The sequence below is a fragment of the Python bivittatus genome, unplaced genomic scaffold, assembly GCF_059951505.1.
Source record: "Python bivittatus isolate LINGU-HERP-01145 unplaced genomic scaffold, Pbiv_v1 ctg000480_np1212, whole genome shotgun sequence".
Classification (NCBI taxonomy): domain Eukaryota; kingdom Metazoa; phylum Chordata; class Lepidosauria; order Squamata; family Pythonidae; genus Python; species Python bivittatus.
Window position 1 is genome coordinate 85252206 of NW_028277075.1, and position 20773 is coordinate 85272978.

The window sequence follows — 20773 nt, forward strand, 5'->3', positions numbered from 1 at the left end:
TTCCCGTATCTCCAAGGCCTGGAAGCCGGAGCGAAACCGTGCCGCTCCTGAAAGCCAATAGGAAACCGCGGACTTATGGTAGAATTAATGCTATTGGTCACGCTTCGGCACAGATGGGCGGAGGTAGAAGAAACTGGGCCAAGGGGAAGCGCAACGACGTCACGCGCAGTCTTGCCGGCGGCGGATTGCAGGCGTTGCCTGCCGACTAGTCCGATGGATTGGTGCTGAATTGGACGGGCAGAAACCCACTAGCACGGGCAACCAGGGGACTTCTTTAATACGGACAGGACAGCATCTCCCATTGTTTAGTATCCTTACTGTACTTCTGAAGTTGCTAATCCTCAAATAAATTCGATTCTGTGCTTTGCCTATCGAATGTACGTTAAAGAAAAAGAGAACACCCATGTCCCACACGTTGCAGACAGGTGGCACTCCTCCGAAGCACCTTTTCGGAATCTAATTCCAAACACTACTTCTACTCATTCGTATTATGCAACTCATTAGATGTTTTCCTAACCAGATTTTGTAGAGTATTATCTCAATTTTAATCAGATTATATCTGTACATTTTTGCAACCCATCCAGAAACATCCTTTGGTTTACAGGAAGTTTCCTCTTCACCTTCTGTTTTGAACAACAGATGTTTGAAGTGAGATTTTTTTTTAGTTGATCCTAAGTTTGCTCTTATTCTTCCTGTGCTTCAAATTTTATTTATTTATTAGCTTATTTATCAAATGTGTATACAGTACCGCTGGCTTCAACTGACTCCTGGCAGTTTACAACAGAATCATGAAATCAACAGAATAAAACAACAATAATATAATACTGTATGAATATATAAAAAGCCATGATGCCTTCTTCATCATTCATAACATTCCAAATGTCATACAGAAGAGCTCCCATCAGCAAAGGCTTTCTAAAAGATGCCAAAGGGGGCCAGCACACTCCTTTACTTCATGACTGGGGCAATCTAGATTTCTGCACCTGGGCTGAGTTCACTGGACAGGTCAATTCCACCTAGAGAAGACAGTCTAGAAGGTACAGGTGGTCCTACATTTAATGACCACTTGTTCAGGAACTCTTCAAACTTACAATGGCGCTGAACGAGTGGTAGTTATGACCAGTCCTCATACTTATGGCCATCACAGCATCCTGGCAGTCATGTAATCATGATTTGTGACTTTCCCTGCCAGCTTCTGACAAGCAAAGTCAACGGGGAAGTTGGTAGGAAGTTGCAAGTTGCAGTTGTATGAGGTCCTTGCTTAATGACTTGCACAGTCCTTGCTTACCAATGGCAACTGGGACTGCTAGGACTGTTATTGCTAAGCAGGACGGTCATGTGGTTTTGGTTTTTTTTTTTAATTTATGACTATGTCGCTTAATGATGGAGTTTCTGGTCCAAATTAGCATTAAGCGAGGACTACCTGTACCTTGAAGCCAAGCTATGTAAACACTGAAACCAACACTTTGAATTATACTCAGAAGCTTACTGGGAACAAATGAATGGCCCACAACACTGATTTTATACTTCCATAGTAGCTCTCACCCAGCAGCATGGAGGCCACTGCATTCTGCACTAATTGCAGCTTCTGGATGGTCTTCAAAGGCAGCCCCTTTGTTTTGACTGTCTCAATCATGTAGTGTTACATTCTATACAAATAACTGAATTGTTTGCATATCTTTGAGGGTCTTCTTTCTTTCTGTCTGGGATCTCCATGTCTGGACATACTCCTCCATAGCCAAAACCCAGGTATTTGAATATTGTAACACATGTTGTTCAGTGAGGAAGATCCCCTCCATTTCTTCCCTGGTATCTCTTTTAAGCTCTAATGGGCAGACCGTGCTGACTCCTTTTTCTTTCTGTTCTTTTTTCTTACAGATACTTTCATTCTCTCTGTCATTTAGGATTGGCCCAGAAAAAAAGAGTTACAGAATTCAAAGCTAGAAATTATTTGTTTATTTCACTATTTTTCTAAATAATTCCTAGTATTCTATTCTAAACAGAAGTTACTCACCTTAGAATCTCTAGGAGAGAGACAAAGAGCTTTCCCCAGTTCTTCTGGTGAACCCCTGGTTTTTTTTCAGACTGCATAAATTGTTTCCTCTGAGCAGAGACAAGACTTTTGGTGCTCCTGGAAAATAAGTAAGAAGAATAAAGGAGACGTAAGAAAAGTGGGCATAAATAAGGGAAAGGAAACTAGTAGGCAGAGAAGGGATGTTGATTCATATTGGCTGTCATGCAGTGACAATAAGCATTCCAACCAACATTGAGTTCTGATTCCATACAAAGTGACAAGTAGGATCTGGGCTTGATTGAGAAAGGAGATCCAGTTAAAGAGGATTACCCAAGGGCTTCCCCAAACAAAGGAGTAAAGGCAACATATATTTTCCCCCTTTGCACCTCAGCTCTGCTGTTAGAAGTTCTCTGTTCTGTCTACCTTTGAATATGTAGAGAACCAAGAAAAACGCTTTGGTAGTATCTCTGTGTCAATAAAGTCTTCACTGTCTCAGAAAAAAAGCACACATACATGAGAGAGAGAGAGAGAGGATGCAGTGCAGTGGTTAAGATGTTGGACTAAAATATGGGAGACCCAAAATCTAACCTTAGTATCGGAATCTCATATGGTGACTTTAGGCTAGTATTTCTCTCTCTCAACCCAACCTACCTCAGATGATTGTTATGGGGTTAAAATGAAAGAAGACCACTATGTAAGTTGACTTGAGCTCTGAAAGGTGAGAGAGAAATAAATTCCATTTCAGACTGATAGTTGGGCAAATTATTAACAATAATTTCAGCTAATGAAGATTCAATACAGAAATATGAATAAACCCAACACCTTTTAAAAATTAAAATTAACAACATGATATTAAATAATCATACTTCAAACTTTGAGAGTTTTGCAATACGTAAACAAATGAGGTGGTCTAGTTAGCTTAGCAGTGAGTTTAGACCAGGCTATTCTCTGGCTGTATTTTCTCATCAAAGAAACCTGATACCTCGCTTCAGTGTTTGCCAATTCCAGATAAGCTTCAGGAACTTGAGTTGGTGCAATCTGGATGTAAAAGAGGGCTTGCTATTCTAAATATTAATCTTAAAATTACATTTAACTGTGGGACAATTTTATCTTGTTTAGTTTGAATTATTCCAGGCTTTCTTTCATGTCTGTCCCTATTTCAGTTATGAAATCTAGAGAATTTAGGCTTTAAAATGTATGGTTTCAACATCAGCAATCCACAAAGAGATAAGGTGGGGGGGGGGAAGAAACTCTGTGCTCTCTTTGCAAAGCACAAAGCAAGTTGTAAACCTTATAGAGTGCACTGTTACATGTATGTGAAACATATACATTATGTGAGAAATATATATACAGAATATAAAATCATATATTAAAATAATGCCCTTCAGAATGGATTAATAATGGTTATTATTTGATATTCTTTTGGTACAGGAATATCTGTTTGGTTTTTCATAGAGGAAAATACTTCTGGATTTGCAAGACACACTCATTCATGATTTATTTAACCCGTTTTTACAGAATTTACTCAATTACATGGCTTTGCACAACACATACTGAGCCATAAAGTGACTACCATCTGTTAGTTTCTACAAGCTAGGCCAACAAGTTCTTGATGAGTTTGCTGTCCAGTGTGTGGCATAAACTTTTTGTGTGTGTGTGCTTTCTAGTCAGTGTTGACTCCTGGTGACTGCCTGGACAGTCCCTGCAGTTTTCTTGGCAAGATTTTTCAGAAGTGGTGTGCCCTTGCCTGCTTCCTAGGGCTGAGAGAGAGGGACTGGCCCAGGGTCACCCAGAATTAGAACTCTCGATCTCCCGATTTCTAGCCTGGTGCCTTAACCACTGCACCAAACTGGCTCTCAAACTTCATTGGTTAGGTTATTAAAAAACTGAAAGGAGACAAAAAGCTGGCTTCATATTTCAGTGGGAGTGAAATATCAGAGCAGGTGAGTGAAATAATGCCTAATTTGGAAAACCCAGAAGGGCCAACTCTCCTACGTCTGATTATATAATGTCGGTACACGTTCAGATGCTCGTTCCAATTTGATTACTACAGTATGCATTTTTCAGAGCTTAGCTGTGGAATAGGAAAGTATCTCATCCCAATCTTGACTGCTAAGAAGTCAACCCAACCGAATTAAACAGGACTCAGCTCCCGTTGTGTGTAGCAACGGTAGCCAACGAATGGCCTTCGCGTGCGCCGGAATACAAATCCCATCGATCGCATGGGCTGGAGAGGCGATGGGCGTTGGAGAGTTCAACATGCCTAGAGGGCGCCCGGTTGGAGAAGGCCGGTGCCTAAAGCCTCGCGACGAAAGGCGAGCTCCACTAGAGAGGGGAAATCGAAAGTAGAGCTGGAGAGGCTGTCTTGGCTTAGGCGCAAGGCGATATGGCCGAGGCTGAAGAGGTTTTTCGGTTTCCGCTTGTGGCCGAGGGGAACTGGGGCTGCAGCCTGAGCAAAAATCTGAAGAACAAACTCCACTGTTACTTCCAAAGCCCGAAGAGATCGGGAGGCGGGGAGTGCAAGATCCACGTGAACCCCGGCAGAGAGGGGCAGATAACGGTGTATTTCGCTAAGGAAGAAGGTGAGTGTAATGGAGTTGGATCTCGCTTCTCGCGGGGTAGAAGAGCTTTCTGACGGAGATGCAGCGCAGGCCTATTCGGAAGATGTCGGGAAGTCAGTCCAGCAGAGTAATGCAGGGCTAGCGCTTGGACGAGAGACGCCCGAGGAGTCCCACGGCTGCGGTTAGACTGAGAAGCAGTCCGTAAAGCAGACAACACCAAACCGGATTCTTAACGTTGCCGAGCACACTTCGTTTTTACCTTTACCTTAACACTGCATCTTTACCTTAAGATTCATTACATGCCCCCGCCTTTCTTAATCGAGGGCATTATAGCAAGGAAAAGAGCACGTATGCTTTGTGTAACTCCAATCATCCTGAAAATACAGTAAACCTGAGTGCTGAATAGGCTTATATACTTCTTTTGGTCTGCTCTTTCTTTGTATTTGTTTGCTGGCTAATGGGGGTAAATAGGTTGGCTTTCAGGAACTGTACTTTATTAGTTTTCAGAAGTTTACATTTGCTGCTATTCCAGCATATCTACAGTAGAATCTTAAATAGGGTTGGCACACCTGATGTGACTTCATATCTTGAAAACATACTATTACTAGAATGTTACTCTATGGTTTGCTGTAATCCTGAGGTGTTACTGTATTTTGAATTTATTTTGGAGTTGATGTAGTTATAAATATCTTTTGTTCCTTGTAATGTAACTAGAAAATGTTTAGAAGAAATTATAGAAGTTTGTACATGATTTGTTTACAAGAAACAGAAGTAGAAAGCTGTATTCAGTCTGGAATCGAAACAGAGGCTAAAGGGATTTCCTAACTGACTGTAATTGAAACCAACTCACTTTCACTTTCTGGATCCCAACCTTTACCCAGGAACATATTTTTGTTATCAAATAAAACTAGATCAAATAATAACTATTCTTCTCTATATTTCAGTGAGAGAGAGGGTCCTTAATATGAAGCATCATGAACTCAGTCTGCCAGAAAATAAGAAATTGAAACTAATGGTCTTCCTGCCTTCAGTGGGAGTAGTGCCTGATAACAGTGAGCTTCTGGAGGAACAAGATCCAAGCCAGGTACGTGCACTATACCAGGGTAGTCCAATTGCATGGATAAAATCTGTGCTTTGTGTCCTCCATACACGTTTGTCTTAGAGACTGTGGCTGTGGTAGGTCATGTTTACCATTAATGATGGTTTGTGGAACTAACCATAGTAGCCTTATGCACATAACTGAGAACTAGTTTGGTGTAGTGGCTAAGGTGCTGGCCTAGAGACCAGGAGAGACGGGGAGTTCTAGTCCCGCCTTAGACATGAAAGCTGGCTGGGTGCCTTTGGGCCAATCCTTCTGTCTCAGCCCAACCTACCTCACAAGATTGTTGTGGGAAAAACAGGAGGCAGGAGCATTAGGGATGTTTGCTGCCTAAGCCTAACACTGGTTTACAGACAAGAGTATTTGGGTCCATACACCATTTTAAACTAAAGCCAAGCAAGCCACAGTATATCTCGGTATAGCAATGTGATTGTCAAGCCCTTATAAGTATAAACCTGCAGCCTCTTCCTAGCTTTAGTGCTAAGTCAGGACTTTATTGCTAGGGCTGTCTACAGTGATAGTCTCTGGCTTCAAAATGGCAGCCATGACAGGGCAGCCAAGGGCCTGCCCTTTCTACATGTATGCAGTGCATGTGACACATGTTAAAAAGAGGCGGAGTTGTGATCTGCCATTTTGAAGCCTGTGACCATCGCTATGGATGCCCTGGTTACACTGTTCATAATCATGCTTTGTTGAATAAGGCATAATGGCCTCATTTGTACACAATGCAAAAATAAAAATATATTGTGCTTTTAGCATGGTATGTAACTCAAGTGCTGAAATGGCAGGTGTTGAAACAGTCTACTGGAACTGCAAAAATCATTGCTAGGAAGGGGAGGTATATGGTCCATAACCTAGATTTAAGATTCCCTGAAAATTTATTAGAGGTTTTCAGTGAGAATGTCCAATGAGTAATGCCTAGGAAGTTTTCCAGAGGAGGAACTTACCTATCCACTATGGATTGTCCCTCCAGTTTGCAATTTCTGGGAAGTGTTCTAGGATAGTGCTATTGCTGAAGGGAGTGGAGGTGTGATTTGGGGATCTTCTGTGTATGCTTCAGTTTTTGGAGCTCTAACAACTATTTTGCTTAGTTTCTTTTTAAGGGGAGTATTCTATGGTTATCAAGCTGTTAGCTGCTGAATTTCATAGGTGCAAACTTTCACCTCTTTTTTTGGTTAGTTAGCAATAGTTTTTCTTGTAATATGGACTGACAGGCTATTTCAGGTTAATTTTTTAAAACAAATTTTCAAACCATGGATTATGAAGCTGGTCTAGTTAACATTGCTTGCTTTTTCAATTAATTTTATCTTTCTAATGGTTAATTATTGCCTTGCTTTTAGAAGCCTGTTGCAGCTAAAGAACCCCATCAGCTTGGTAAGTCATATTACTGAATGGGCAACCTTATAACTTCTTGATGTATTTTCACACCAAACCTTTTGGCTGAGTGCCAATTTATCCCCCTCCCCCATTTGTTTAAATTGCTGCTTCACTTGGTGGTAAAATGCTTGTTTGGTTAGCATAGTTCTTCATGGTCATTAACCCTTAAATGAAAGACAGGTATGGAATTAAGTCACTGATTTTTAACAAATGCCATATCTCCCATCATCACCAACTGAGCAACTTTTTCTTAAAGTAATCATTGCTGAAATATCTTTCTCATTCAAATAATGTTTTTGTTTACATTTTACATATTGTAGGTGAACAGTCACTTGTAAACTACAGTTCAGATGCAAATTCAGATTATTCAGAAAAGGAGGCAGGAAAAATGGCCATCCAGGAGAGCTTCAGTGTGGTGGTAATGGCAGATGCAGACAGTGAAATTCAGATGGACTTCTTGGAGATGTATTTTGAGAATAAGAAATATTCTGGTGGAGGGCCCGTAAAGTCCTGCATTAAAGATGGCCAGCAATTCATCATCACCTTTGAAAATGAAGCAGGTATTTCTATAAGAGCTTTTTATATCTGAAAGAGACTGTATTTTGAAAGAATAGGATGTTTCTTCTTTTCTTGCTCTTGCTGTGAATGATCATGTCACAGATTGGAAAGCATTTTGGGGGGGGGTGCATTTTGTGATCTTGTACAATGTGTGGCTATTTTTTTTAAATACAAGTAGTCAACATCTCACATCCCCTATTGCATGCAAGTGCACAAGAAAATGCCGAGTTCTCAAAAGATTTGGTAATCTTGCAAGATGGAGGCCATTTATATTTTGGCATTCTGCAAACATCACCATCTAGGGCAGGGGCTTCTAAACTTTTTGCTGTCACACCTTCTCCCTTTAGTGTAATCTTAACATACACGCCTCCCCTAAAAATCCAAACACTAAAATGAACCCAAATAAGCAATGAAAATAATACAATGAAACTTGGAGAAAGGTGGATTTATTGTAACCAAGTACAACTAAAAAGTTCTTCATACCTCCCCGGACTCTGTCTGCACCTCTTCAAGGGAGGTACACCTCACAGTTTGGGAAACCCTGGTCTAGAGGTACTGGGAATCATGTCACTGATTCTTGTGGTATTGAGGGCGCTGATCTATGCAGATGACAGTCACATGGTTGGTTGAAACCAGACTCTGTGGGACTTGGTTCTTGTAGCAGCCATTCAGATTATGCTGTGAGATAAAACAATGACAGCTAAACAGCATATTATAGGCCTAATGCGTGGGGAATTCAGTGGGCTGCTAGATGGCCACTTGGGCATATGCATTCTTTTCCAGACATTTTAGGATGTTAGACCAAGGAGGAAATCGTTGAGTGGATTTATCTAAGCAACAAAATACAGGTTTCTGAGGAGGGGGTTAGCAAGAGGGGCAAATTGCTTAGGGCCTGAATACCTACAAGGCTATCTCTCTCAGGTTTTTTCTATCTGTCCAGTAACATCTGGCAGGGTCAGCCAGCTCCAGGTTCCATCAGTAAAACAGTGTCAGACTTCAGAGACTCTCTTTCTCTGGCCACTCCACTCTTCCACCTGAAATCTGTATCACCCTGACTCTGCTGCATTTTTGAAAATATTTGAAGACCTAGCATTTTATATTAGGGCCTGGTTTAGATGGTTTGTGTTCCTACTTTTTATTTTACAGGATGGATAATTGGTTGTATTGTTTCCTCAATGTGGGTCTTATTAATTTGATTTTTTTTTCTGGTAGTGGGGTGGTTTTAATTTTATTTATACTCTGTAAGCTGCCTGGAGTTGCAGTTGCAACTGAGGCAGCTTATAGGACAATCAACATAAAATAATAAATAAGAAAATATGGGTGATTGCATCATGCAAATCCTGTGACTTACATACTTGCAACAGATGGCAAGATGCAAGTATGTAATTGCAACATTTGTAGCATGTACATTGACATCATCATGGTTTGCTGTGGACATCGCTGCAGTGAAGCTTAGAGCTCTCCAGAAAATGCCTGCTAAGGGCTTTACCCTTCCTTGCTTTTTTGATTTCAAGTTTAGAAAGTCCTGCTGAATACACCATTCCCCTTTGCCTTTGGTTTTTTACCTAATCTTATCAGTATTCCAAACTGTGGTGTTGAATCAGCCAAGAAATATATCATGATACCAGCAGAATCAGTGCATCCATGTAGGGGTAGGCAGAATGGCAGATGATAAAAGCAGTATCATACCTTTGTGATGCAAACACTTCCCCCTTTGCAGGTGCGCCAAGACTTTGCAAGCACAAAGATATAGAACTTGCATCTCAACAGCACAATGCTGCTTTGTCATTTTAGCAGAAACGGTGCTCCTAAAAGTCTCTCTACTCCAAATCCTAGTGTAACTAATTCACTAATCCCATCCAATAATGGATGATCATTTTCCACATAGTTATTTCGCAGTTATTGTTACCAGTTTCTCCAAAACACAGAGGGTTTGGGGGCAGATTTGTTAATAAATAATTAACAGATCTGTTAATAAATAGTTCACAAGGGAGGGCAATGGCAGAGTGACTTCCTGAAACACTTTTCCAGCAGTCATTTTTTAATATATGCAGCCTATGATCAGGAGGTGGGAAATAGCTATTATTATTATGGTTGGTCGCACAGTCAGCCAGAAGTTTAGACTGGATTTGGCATTTTTATCCACCTATTGAGTCCTTCCCAAGGACATGGGATAGAAAGATGTTGTTTGATTGTGTTAAAGGTCTTGCCACAGGATTTATTTTTTTTCTTATTTTTGTATCGTGTTTTTTAATATATAACTCAAGGTGGTGAACATACCTAATACCCCTGCCTCCTATTTTCCCCACAACAACAACCCTGTGAGGTGGGTTGAGCCAAGAGAGAGTAACTGGCCCAAAGTCACCCAGTTGGCTTTCATGCTCAAGGAAGGCCTAGAACTCAGCGCCCCCCGTTTTCTAGGCCAGCATCTGAACTGCTACACAAACTGGCTCAACATTAGTAGCCATTGACATCCTTATCCTCCATCCATCTTTCAAGTTCTCTTTTAACATCATCAAAACTGGCTACCAGTTTGACAACTGCTGGCAGCTGAATTGTGAGGAGGGATGATCTTAGTTTTTAAACTGTGTTAAGTTGTTTTAGGGCTTCCATTACAGGAAATGGAGAATGGCAGGAGATTTGACTGCTGATATTTTACATTTATTTAGTTCTTTTATAGAACTATGGGTGGGGTACAATAAGATGAAAACCAAATGCACCACATGAAAAATTCAATACAAGTAATAAATGCCATCTGTAAATCAACCAATATATCCTGGATGTCAGAGTTAAACTAGCCTGATGGCCAGACACCTACTGAAGCAGTACTACATGGGTTTGTTTTTGACCTACTTGTGGAGTAGGGGCCTCTACAAGTTCCATGAATTGGGAGCCACCACTGAGAGGGCTTCTCACCTGACCAATGAGATCCTCAGAAGGGGGCCATCCCAGCACAAACCCTGCCCCTTTTGTACACATGGGTATCAGCCCATGTACAAAGGAGGTGGGGCTTGCATAATGACTCCCCTGCCATCTTGATTGTTTTGACTCTGCCCCTGCAAACCCTGCTGTGCCTGACCCACACCTCATGAATCCTGCAAGGAAGGAGCCCTCCCGCAGGCCCTCTTGATAATCAAGCCAGGTGGGCAGATTTGGCTTTGGCAAGGTGTTCCTCATGCTGAACCGTACAGGACTTTAAAGATAATAACCAGCATTTTGAATTAGGCCTGGAAGCTTATTCTCAACTTGCGCATCAACTTCCAATTAGGTATTATTCGGGTCTGAGAGGGTTGACCTGTCAGGCATCTTGTTGCATGGTATGAGTTATTCTGTGAAGCAAAAGGCATGGTAAAGAATAGAAATTATGAGACAGTTTTGTGAGTGCTAGTTTTAACTGGTCTCAGCTCTTCTTTCTCTCCTTTCCCCCTCCCTTCTTGAGCCAGCTGCCCATCTTAAAGAATTATACCATCTTTGTATAACAAACACATACTTAACTACACTTCAGACGATGCTAAGTTCACAAGGAGGTGGGAGAAAAAAACATCATTCTATGAAATCATACCATGAGAGAAAAGAAGGGTACAGTAAAAAGGGGCAACAACAGGGTGAGCTTAAGGATATCTTCCAGAAGGGACTGCCTGCCTTATACACAGGTACTAGCTATTACACTTGACCCTTCCCTGTGTATGCTTGCTGACTTAGCACCCAAGTGTAGCCACAACATTTTGTACATCTTCAGGGCCACCTCCAAGGAAGCCCCATGTACAGTGTGTTGCAGTAGGCCCTTGGGACTTCAAAAGAATGAGACTGAGAGTTGTGTGCAGTCTCCAGTCTCTGGTTGCTCACTTCATGCTAGAGATTGGAAGTGAGATTTAAGCTATAATCTTGGGTGAAGCAACATTGGATAAAGGGGAAGGAAATCTACAAGTATTCAGAACTTCAAGTTTTTGGGAATGAAAGACTTTGGTTAGGTATTTTTCTAAAGCTTATGGAATATTAGCTTTTTAAAGTGTCTTTCTCTTCAACTAGATGCTCACGAAGTTTTGCGAAGAGATCATCACCAAGTAAATAAAATTGTACTTCATGTCAGAAAATACCAGCAGGAATTGAAGCAAGATCAGTCTGAGACATCATCTTCTCTAGTGGTTCTGGAGAATGTGAAAGAGACTACAATTAAGTGTATGCTTGTTCTGTTGGTAGAGACTGTGAGTGGTCTCTCAGAAGAGGACAGAGATTTTGATGTGGAAATGGTGCCTGAGAGCAATGCTGCTGTCATTACTTTTATCAAGCCTATTGGTAAGAGAGTATCTGGAATAAGAAATTAATAAAATCATTATACCTTATTAACAGCCATAACATTTTCAAACTCTTTAGATCTTTTCATTGAACAAGATGTAGCAAAAAGAAGGACCTTTGGGACTTTATGAAGAAAAGACTGATTTAATCATTAAATCTTTAATTAAATAATGAATTAATTAAATAATGAATTAAATTCATTAAATCATGAATTCTTGCATAGCTAAGAGTTTTAAGATAACACAGAAGAAAACTGTAGGCATTCAGAGTGGCCTGTATAGATGGCTGTGAATTTTTAAGGTTATATTCCTTAGAATTGGTAGGATGAAGAAACAAGGAGGCAATGGTTGATTCTCATGCAATCCTGTGAGTTTCCTCTGCAATATTAACTCATGGCACTCTCTGGTTTTCTATAATAGTCCTGTGATAATAGAAAGGCCAGATGAAAACATCTGAAATAAGCATTCTGTAAGAATCCTTGTTTTATTCAAGAATGTAAAAGATGGAAGCCTCAAGCCAGGATTGACTACCCCATTAATAATGTAACAGCCATCAGTCAATGTGGAAAAGTCACAAGATAGTTAATCCCAAATGGATTTGAATCCTCTGAGAGAGAGAATGGAGGGTCTATTGGAAGACAGATATATTTTATCTAAATAGTTGCATCCACTGTATTTGATTCTGGAAGCGGCTATGATTATCTCTGTAGGACAGGTTTTGTTTGGTAGTGGTTAGGGCTACCATATCTGGTTGGCAAAAATCCAGGTGATACCAGAGGGCAGCAAAGATCCATAGAACTGGTGATTGTCTGGGTTTTTGCAGCCAACATCTGATAGCCTTTGTAATAAGCTCAGACTTTATCATATGTGGCATTCCTAAGTTCAGCGGTTGGTATTTCCAGATGGATCTGGGAGAGAAGTTGTGAAGTGCTGTGACCGATAAGTGCAGGAAACACTGACTTAAATGGATTATTGGTCTGACCTGATCTAAGGTGGCTTCTTAGGTTTCACTAAATTAGGGAAATATTAGTAAATGAATGTAAGCAAACTTCAGTTGATTATACTTGCATGTGAATCAAACTAAAAAGAAGTAGAATTCATTTGCAAAATATGCTTTATGGAACACATGTTGAACACTTTACAATAAAAATATAATAAAACAATGGATTAAACAATATTCATTAAAAAAGAAACTGGAAGGATACCAAAATACAACCATTAGTTTAGCACTCATACAATTCAGCACTCACACAGGGAAAGTCTGGGTGAAGAGAGAGGTTTTCAGTGAGGATCTAAAGACGTATTGTAGGGCTCCATTTGTACATTAGAAGACCAGGGTAGGTCTTCCCCAGGCTAGTAGTCGCTTAGGGCCATTGAGACTCTTTTTTGCAGCCTTTAAAGTTTCACAGTATTTCAACATCAAAACTGAGCCAAAAAGTTGCAATTCTCTACCTTTTGGGGGAAAATAAGTGCAAAGGAGTTGAAAATTCCTTCCCATGTTGAAAAATGTGTGTTATATAATACATTACGTACTGAAAATAACTTTAGTAAGGAACTTCGACCACTTTTCACTTCTGCCTATCCTGGCCATGGGAATCAGAGAAGTGACTAAAGTAAGATATTGTGAAACTGCTATAATCTTGATCTATAAGAAGGATCAAGGTTTCTTCTGATAGATTAATTGGCAAGGAGAAAAGATGGGGAAGACAAGGTGGGATTACATCTAGGGATATACTAGGCAAATAGACTGCAATTCAGCATACCTGCCAAACAGGAGAAGCATGTTTTACGTGAAGAAATTGAATGAATAGGGATTAAGTAATCAGTGACATTATCTAACATTCTTTTTCTCTGTGTTTATGCTTCAATTTTGTTTGTAGAAACAGGCACATTTATTAAAGAATTCAACCAGTACCATAGGGTTAAGCAACAAAAGATTTCAGCACGACCTTTGGAAATAACTGAAAGCATCCTGGTAGAAAATATTCCTCCTGGCATTTCTAAAGACTATATTATTATCTATTTTGAAAGCAAGAAGCATGGTGGTGGGGTGGTGCTGGAAACTACCTACATTCCTGAAGACAATTCTGCCATGATTACATTTCAGGATGGCAAAGGTAATGTGTGGTGTTAAACACTCTCTAAATATAGTTTAGTTTGGTGAGTGCCAAGTATCAGATGACTGTAAAAAGTAAATAGTTATGCTTGGGCCTGATGCTTGCTTTAATGTGTGGTGATGGAACAAAAAGGTACTGGGCACATTTATGGAGGATAAGGGGCTATATTTCACCTGTTTCAGAAGAGTTGGCATCTCAAGACATTTGCTGGGTAACAAGTGGGAGGAAGTCATAACATTATCTTTTGTTTATGGATCCTTGTGGAAATAAAATAATAAACTAGGTAGGCTTTTTGTTGAATCCAGCACAGGTGGAGGGCTTTTTTTAATGTTCTTAATCAGTGATGTGGGCCAGAATTTTTTCCAAGGTCAGTACTTTCCACTTCAGGGAAGCTTGGCAGCTGCAAAGTTTTATGGTATTTGCTTTACAAGCAGTTGTCCTGAAAATGGAAAAGCAGGGATATTATGGCTCCCCCCGACTGGTTCCAATGGTTGGGTGGGAGGAGAAGGAAGCAGCAGCAGGAGAAAGCTGCAAGGAAGTAAGAGAGACAGGCATTGAACTGAATATCTTAATTGGAATCTTACTCATTTGTGTAGGAAAAATTTTCAATTCACTTTTTTTCTGGAAAGCCCACATCTCTGTTCTTAACCACTGTTTATGAAAGACCATAATATACAGAAGCCTGCAGATCCATTCCTAATCTCTACTCTCCACCCCCTCTAGCTGAGTTCTGGGCTATTTGAGCGTAACTGTTCTCTCCATGTAAAAAGTTCCATCTGGGGCAGGTAGCTAAGCGGCCTCCAGCCATTCTTCAATGGGGAAGTGTCCTCCATGACTTGGAATCTGAATGGGGCAGAACAAAACTTCAAATAAGTGGCTCCAGTTTTCCCTTTTAATTAGGCTTACCCGGCCCGAGTGATTTTGGAATGTCTGGTGTAAACCTGACACTGGAGTAACAAAGAATAAATAGTGTTTATTTTAAAAACTACAGTAAAGTCAGTACTTCAGAAACAAGCTAGTTGAAGAAGATAACAGGATGCTTAGATCTAAGTGGCAGTGGCTTGTAAGCAGACAAGCCAAACAAACAAACAAAGAGATGGAAGATTAGAAAAACAGGGAATGTAAGGATGAGATTCCCCAACTGGGCAAAGGAACACTGGAAGGAAATAAAATTCCTCTGATACTTCTGCTTCTGCTTTCCTTAACAACTTTACCTTCCTGATTCCAGTTCTCCCAGGGTTTTGGAGCACAGGGAATTTTGCTCTTTGCTTCTGTGTGGACCTCTAGCCTGTAACTGCCTGAGGACAATGATACTTCTACCTCTTTCTCCCTAAATCCTACCAGTGCCCTCTTTTTGAAAGCGGGTAGAGGTTTTAGAACTATAGAAAGCTTACAATTATGGTTGCTCAGTACCCTATAATAAATAAATTCAAATGTATTTGAACTAAAAGTTGCAGGATAGGTTCTGTGAAGCTTTTTTTCTAATTGTGTTCTCCTCCCCTTTTTATTTTTTAAAGTTGTAACTACCATCTTGCAGCAAAAGCATTCTCTTATGAACGTGCCAGTTTCTGTTTATCCGTACTACAAATCTTTGGGAGCTGCTGTTTATGGGAAGGAAAGAGCACAAATTAAGATGCCAGACCCATTCCAAGTATCTATTGACCCCTACCACTGGCAGTTTTTAAAGCAGAATTATCGATTGCTTCAGGAAATAACACATGAAATGGCAGGCCATTGTTGTGAAATCAAATGGCCTTCTGAGCTCTGTGCAAACCCAGAAATCATGGTACATCCTTCACGTGACTTGTCAAAGAAAAAACGATCCTTGGTGAAGACCTGGAAAGAAGAAGCTTTAACCCATCTTACACAGATCCTATCACAGCAGAAAGTTGTCAAGTGTGAAATTAATTCTGAACTGTGGGAAGCCATAAGAAATAGTCTAGTAAAAGATGACATTTTGATCTTTCAAGATGCTTCAAAGAAAGAAGTTGTTTTGGCGGGGGCAGCAGGCAGTGTAAATGATACAGAGCAGGAAATGAAGATGCTCATAGAAAATGCTGTTAAAAAGATAGAGAGAGAGAGACAAACAATACAGGAAACAATATCAGTTACTGCTTGCAAATACACCATTTTATGCAATTCTGGACTACAAGAGAGTATTTGCTCAGAGTTTCCAGAGCTAAAGATTGCTTATGATGCTTCCAAAGAACATATAACTTTGCGTGGCCTAGTTGCTGAAGTTTTTAAAGTGAAAAGTGACATCCTTGAAAGAATATCCTGTATGGTCCAGAAACCTGTTGATGTTCATTCTAATATTCTTCTTTTTCTACAACTTGTTGATAATGTGTCTCTGTCTCAGCTCTTATTCTGGACCAAAAAGATAAATGCCTTTTATGAGTTCAATAATGAGTCTGTTCAACTGATTGGAGGAATTCTTCAGGACCTTCACAGAGCTGAGGAGGAACTAAACAAAGATCTGACTTTCCAAACTATTGAACTAGAGGACTGCACAATTACGAAAAAGAAAGAGTGGATGGAACTAACAGAACAGTTGTACAAGTCATATAATTGTTCAGGTGAAGCTATCATAATTCAGGAACTGGAAGGTCAAATAGTCGTTGCAGGTTATTTCAAAGAAGTGCTCATTGTCCATCAGAAGCTCTCTGATTTTGTTGACAACAATACATATATTCAAAGAAATATCAAAACAAAGTCTACTGCTGTTGTAATGTATGTACAACAGGAAAAGCGCCAAAACTGGATTAACTTAGATAAGCAAGGTGTAAAAATACATTTTGGTATATGGACAAGCGACAAAGTGATTTGCCTTGAAGGACCCAGAGTTGCAGTTCTGAAGGGAGTCGAGGTTTTTCATAACATATTGTCTGATCTCCACACTGTTAATGTAGTCATTGATAAACCAGGGGCCAAGGCATTGTTCAAAGAACAAGAAGAGTTGTACATTAGTGGTGCAAAACAAAGATTTAACTGTTTGATCAAGATTCAGGAAGGCATAAAAGTTGAAGAAACTGGAGAAGATGGGAATGGCTATGGAGAGGAGCAACAGTCATGCTATGAAGTTAAGCTAAGAAATGGTATTGTAGTAATTGTTCAGAAAGCTGACTTGACCCAGTGTTCTACTGATGTTATAGTCAACGCATCAAATGAAGAGTTGAAGCATATTGGTGGTCTAGCAAAAGTGCTCCTGAGCGCAGCTGGTCCAGAGCTACAAAAAGAGTGTGATGACCATGTGAGGCAATATGGACTCTTCAAGACTGGTTGTGCAACTATCACAAGTGCTGGGAAATTGCCATGTAAACAGGTGATTCATGCTATTGGGCCAAGGTGGAACAGTGCTGAAAAAGAAAAATGTATACAGCTGTTAAAGCAGTCTGTGAGGGAGAGTTTAAAGCTAGCAGATAGTTGCAAGCATCGCTCCATAGCCATTCCTGCCATAAGTTCTGGAGTTTTTGGGTTTCCATTAAAACAGTGTACCCATTCAATTGTAACAGCCATCAAGGAAAGCGTAGAAGATCTTTCTGAGAACAGCTGCCTAAAACAGATTTACCTTGTGGGTATCAGAAAAGATACTGTTCAAGCTTTTTCTGAAACCCTGAATGAAGTGTTTGGGCCCTCAGCTTCTAAAACAGACTTGTTTTCCAAAGCTAAGCATCCTGCTGCAGAAAGCCTACCAGGACCTGAAGTGCTGATGACAGCTGAAGGCCTAAAAATACTGCTTCAGAAGAAAGGAATTGAAGAGACAGCAGTAAGTAGGCTATGATTATTTTAAGATAGAATTGAGAAGATATATGTAATTAATGTGGTGTGCTTTAATCATAGTATATACACATTTTTTTTTTTAATGCAACAAGGTCTGATGGTTCATCTAAGCCTGGATTAATAGTTAGCTTACAGTTAAGCAGCCAGTAGTGTTCCAGAAATATGAGAAAGCGTGAAGGAAGATGGAGAGGAACTCTAGCAAACTGTTGTGCAAATGCTTGTTATATACAAGACTTGTTCAGAAGTATATGGTGGTACAGATGGAGGGAACAATTAAAACTTTAGTAAGTTCTATGTGCCCATGAGGTCTCTTTATTTGTATCCTCTTTGAGGTAGACTAATGCTGCACAACTCAACTTGACACTCCCTTTACCTGTTCTTTTAGTTCCAACAATCCACACCTATTGACTAAAAAGATCTTTGAACATAAGCTGCTAGAAAAATGGTATACTGTATAGGACAGTGCATTTGAATCAACAGCATATCTGTGCTGGGAGAAAAAATTGGGAATGGCTGAATATTATATAGAAGGTATGGATAGGTGAGTAGGTAGATGGGTTGGTAGGTAAGAGCTGGCAACTGATAACAGTGGAAGATATTCTTCCTCATGATTGATAAAACTTCAGAGATGCCCATTGAATATTGAAATTCAATATTAGATAATTGTGATTAGATATTTTTAGTTATGCTCAATAGTTGTTTGTGCCTGTGTGTGTTTGTTTATTTATTCAATTTATATAGCTGCCCATCTCAGACCAGTGACTCTGGGTGGCTAACAACAATAACATTTGTTTGTTTTGTACAGTTTGTTTTGTACAGTTTGTGTGGGTTTGAGTCCTTTTAGTTTTTCTCACCTATTCTGACATGTCATTTTAGACTGATGTGATTGTCAATAGTGTTGCCAGAGATTTGCAGCTTGACAGAGGACCACTTTCCAAGGCTCTTCTGGCCAAAGCAGGAGCAGAACTCCAAGTGGAATTAACCCAAGAAGGTCAAGGGAAAGACATCAAAGAGGGCTGTTTGCTCAAAACCAGTGGTTATGCTCTGGGCTGCTCTCATGTGCTTCATGCCATTTTACCTGCTTGGAATCAAAGAAAGAATTCAGAAAGCAAGGTAAGGTAGGATCTTTTTGATACACCTTGAATACATAACTTGGTGCATTGATCCCTGACCATCACTAAAGATTTTGATAGCCTTTAATGCATTTTTGCACAACTGTTCAGTGGTGCTGTTGCAATGAGAAATGTGTGTACACACACATACATATGTACTGTATATATACACGCACATACATAGATATGTACAGACTTTATATATCACCCCAGTCAAACAACTCTGGACAGTACAGGTAGTCCTTGCTTAACAACCACAATTGGGATCGGCAACTCTGTCACTAAGTGATACGGTTGTTAAGCAAGATATCACATAACCATGACTTGCCATTTTACTACCGGCTTCTCCATTGAATCTGCTTGTTGGAAGCCAGCTGTGAAGTGCACAAATGGCAATCATGTGACCATGGGACGCTGCAATGGTCATAAATGCCCGCCAGTTGTGAAGCACCTGAATCTTGATCATATGACCGCAAGGACATTGCGACAATCGTAAGTGTGAGGTCTGGTCATAAAGTTACTTTTTCAGTGCTGTCATAATTTCAAACAGTCATTAAACAGGGCAGTCAGTAAGCAACCTGTAAGTAAGTAAGTTACCTGTATACAACAATGTCTAAGTTTCATAAGTGAGTAGGATTTTAAGCACAAGCTGAACAACCTTTATTCATAGTTCTTTATATGCTATCCCACACTATTCAGGTTTCATAATTTAATATAAATCAATAGCTGCCTTTGTAACATAGGTGACCCTAAGAAGGAAAGAGATGTCAAGTGACTAAGAAAATTGTAGAGAACTTTTCCTGGATCTTGCTCACATACCTACTTTCATCCTCTTGGTTTTGGCTGTCTGCATCAGCTGTTAGTTTGGGATAGTCTACCATGACAGCACAAGGTGGTGGCAAGTTAACGTACGGATATATCCTTTTTCCTAATGAATGCAGCTATATCTGTCTTCTAAACATTTTTTTACTCTTGCAGTTAGTTTGATTAACACTGAGGCATATTTAATTGTAGACTAATCATTTAAACGTATTCTAAGGCAATTGTTTTTGTGTGATCCCCAGATCCTAGAGGACATCATTGAGGAGTGTCTGAAAGTCACTGAACAACTCTCTCTGAAGTCCATCACCATCCCAGCAATTGGAACTGGGAACTTAGGCTATCCCAAGCAGCTTGTGGCTAAACTGATGTTTGATGAACTTCTCAAATTCAGTCGGACAGAAAATCCGAAGTCCCTTAAAGAAGTTCATTTTGTGCTGCATCCCAGTGATACCACCACCATCCAGGTATTTTTTATTTCTCAGCAGTTTTTTTGAAAGGCATTTCATACTTAAGATGGTTCTGAAAGGTCCTAATTCTGCTGGGAACAGTCTCAGGGTTCCTCAGCATGTCTCATGCCTGCCTCAAAAAACATAAAGGTTTTACTGCTGCTTTACTGCCTTGCACCTTGAACATCATGACAATACAGTAGAAGTTGCCTTTGGAGAACCTCTTTCAAGAAAGTTCTGTTTTGGATAGAAAGTAGTTCCTCTCCAAGTTTCATCTCTGTTCTGCAACCTGCCCTATATTGTTTATTTTTCTCTTAGAGATCTGTGGCTGTTTCTTTTAACCATATGGTCACAATTGTAGGAAAAAGATCCAAATGTACTTATACAAAGCATTCAAACAAGAGGCTTTGCAGGAATACAAACAGTGTATCTCTTTTCAGGTTATTAAAATAACTGCATCTTCTGCATGGTTTGTCTAACTGCTTCAAAAGCTGTTCCTGGCTGTCTGTAAGCATATGCACGTACAGCCGTTTCATTTCTGCTCCAGCATTGTGAAGCACTACCTCTAATTTGCATTCTGTGGTCTGTTAAT

The 20773-nt window shown here is 40.0% G+C and overlaps 1 protein-coding gene across 2 annotated transcripts in view; it reads left to right on the top strand.

Moving 5' to 3' along the window:
- Positions 1-4367: 4367 nt before the first annotated feature.
- The window catches only part of LOC103064840 (protein mono-ADP-ribosyltransferase PARP14-like), a 32141-nt gene continuing 15735 nt past the window's right edge, over positions 4368-20773 (top strand). The window contains exons 1-9 of one of the 2 annotated variants that reach the window (XM_088146468.1): positions 4368-4596; positions 5520-5659; positions 7015-7048; positions 7372-7611; positions 11639-11905; positions 13785-14021; positions 15539-17787; positions 18678-18914; positions 19978-20199. In XM_088146468.1, coding sequence (XP_088002594.1) covers positions 4401-4596; positions 5520-5659; positions 7015-7048; positions 7372-7611; positions 11639-11905; positions 13785-14021; positions 15539-17787; positions 18678-18914; positions 19978-20199 — 3822 coding nt within the window. In that variant the 5' untranslated portion in view covers positions 4368-4400. The remainder of the gene's footprint in view (positions 4597-5519; positions 5660-7014; positions 7049-7371; positions 7612-11638; positions 11906-13784; positions 14022-15538; positions 17788-18677; positions 18915-19977; positions 20200-20773) is intronic. The other variant, XM_088146469.1, reaches the window with a different exon arrangement.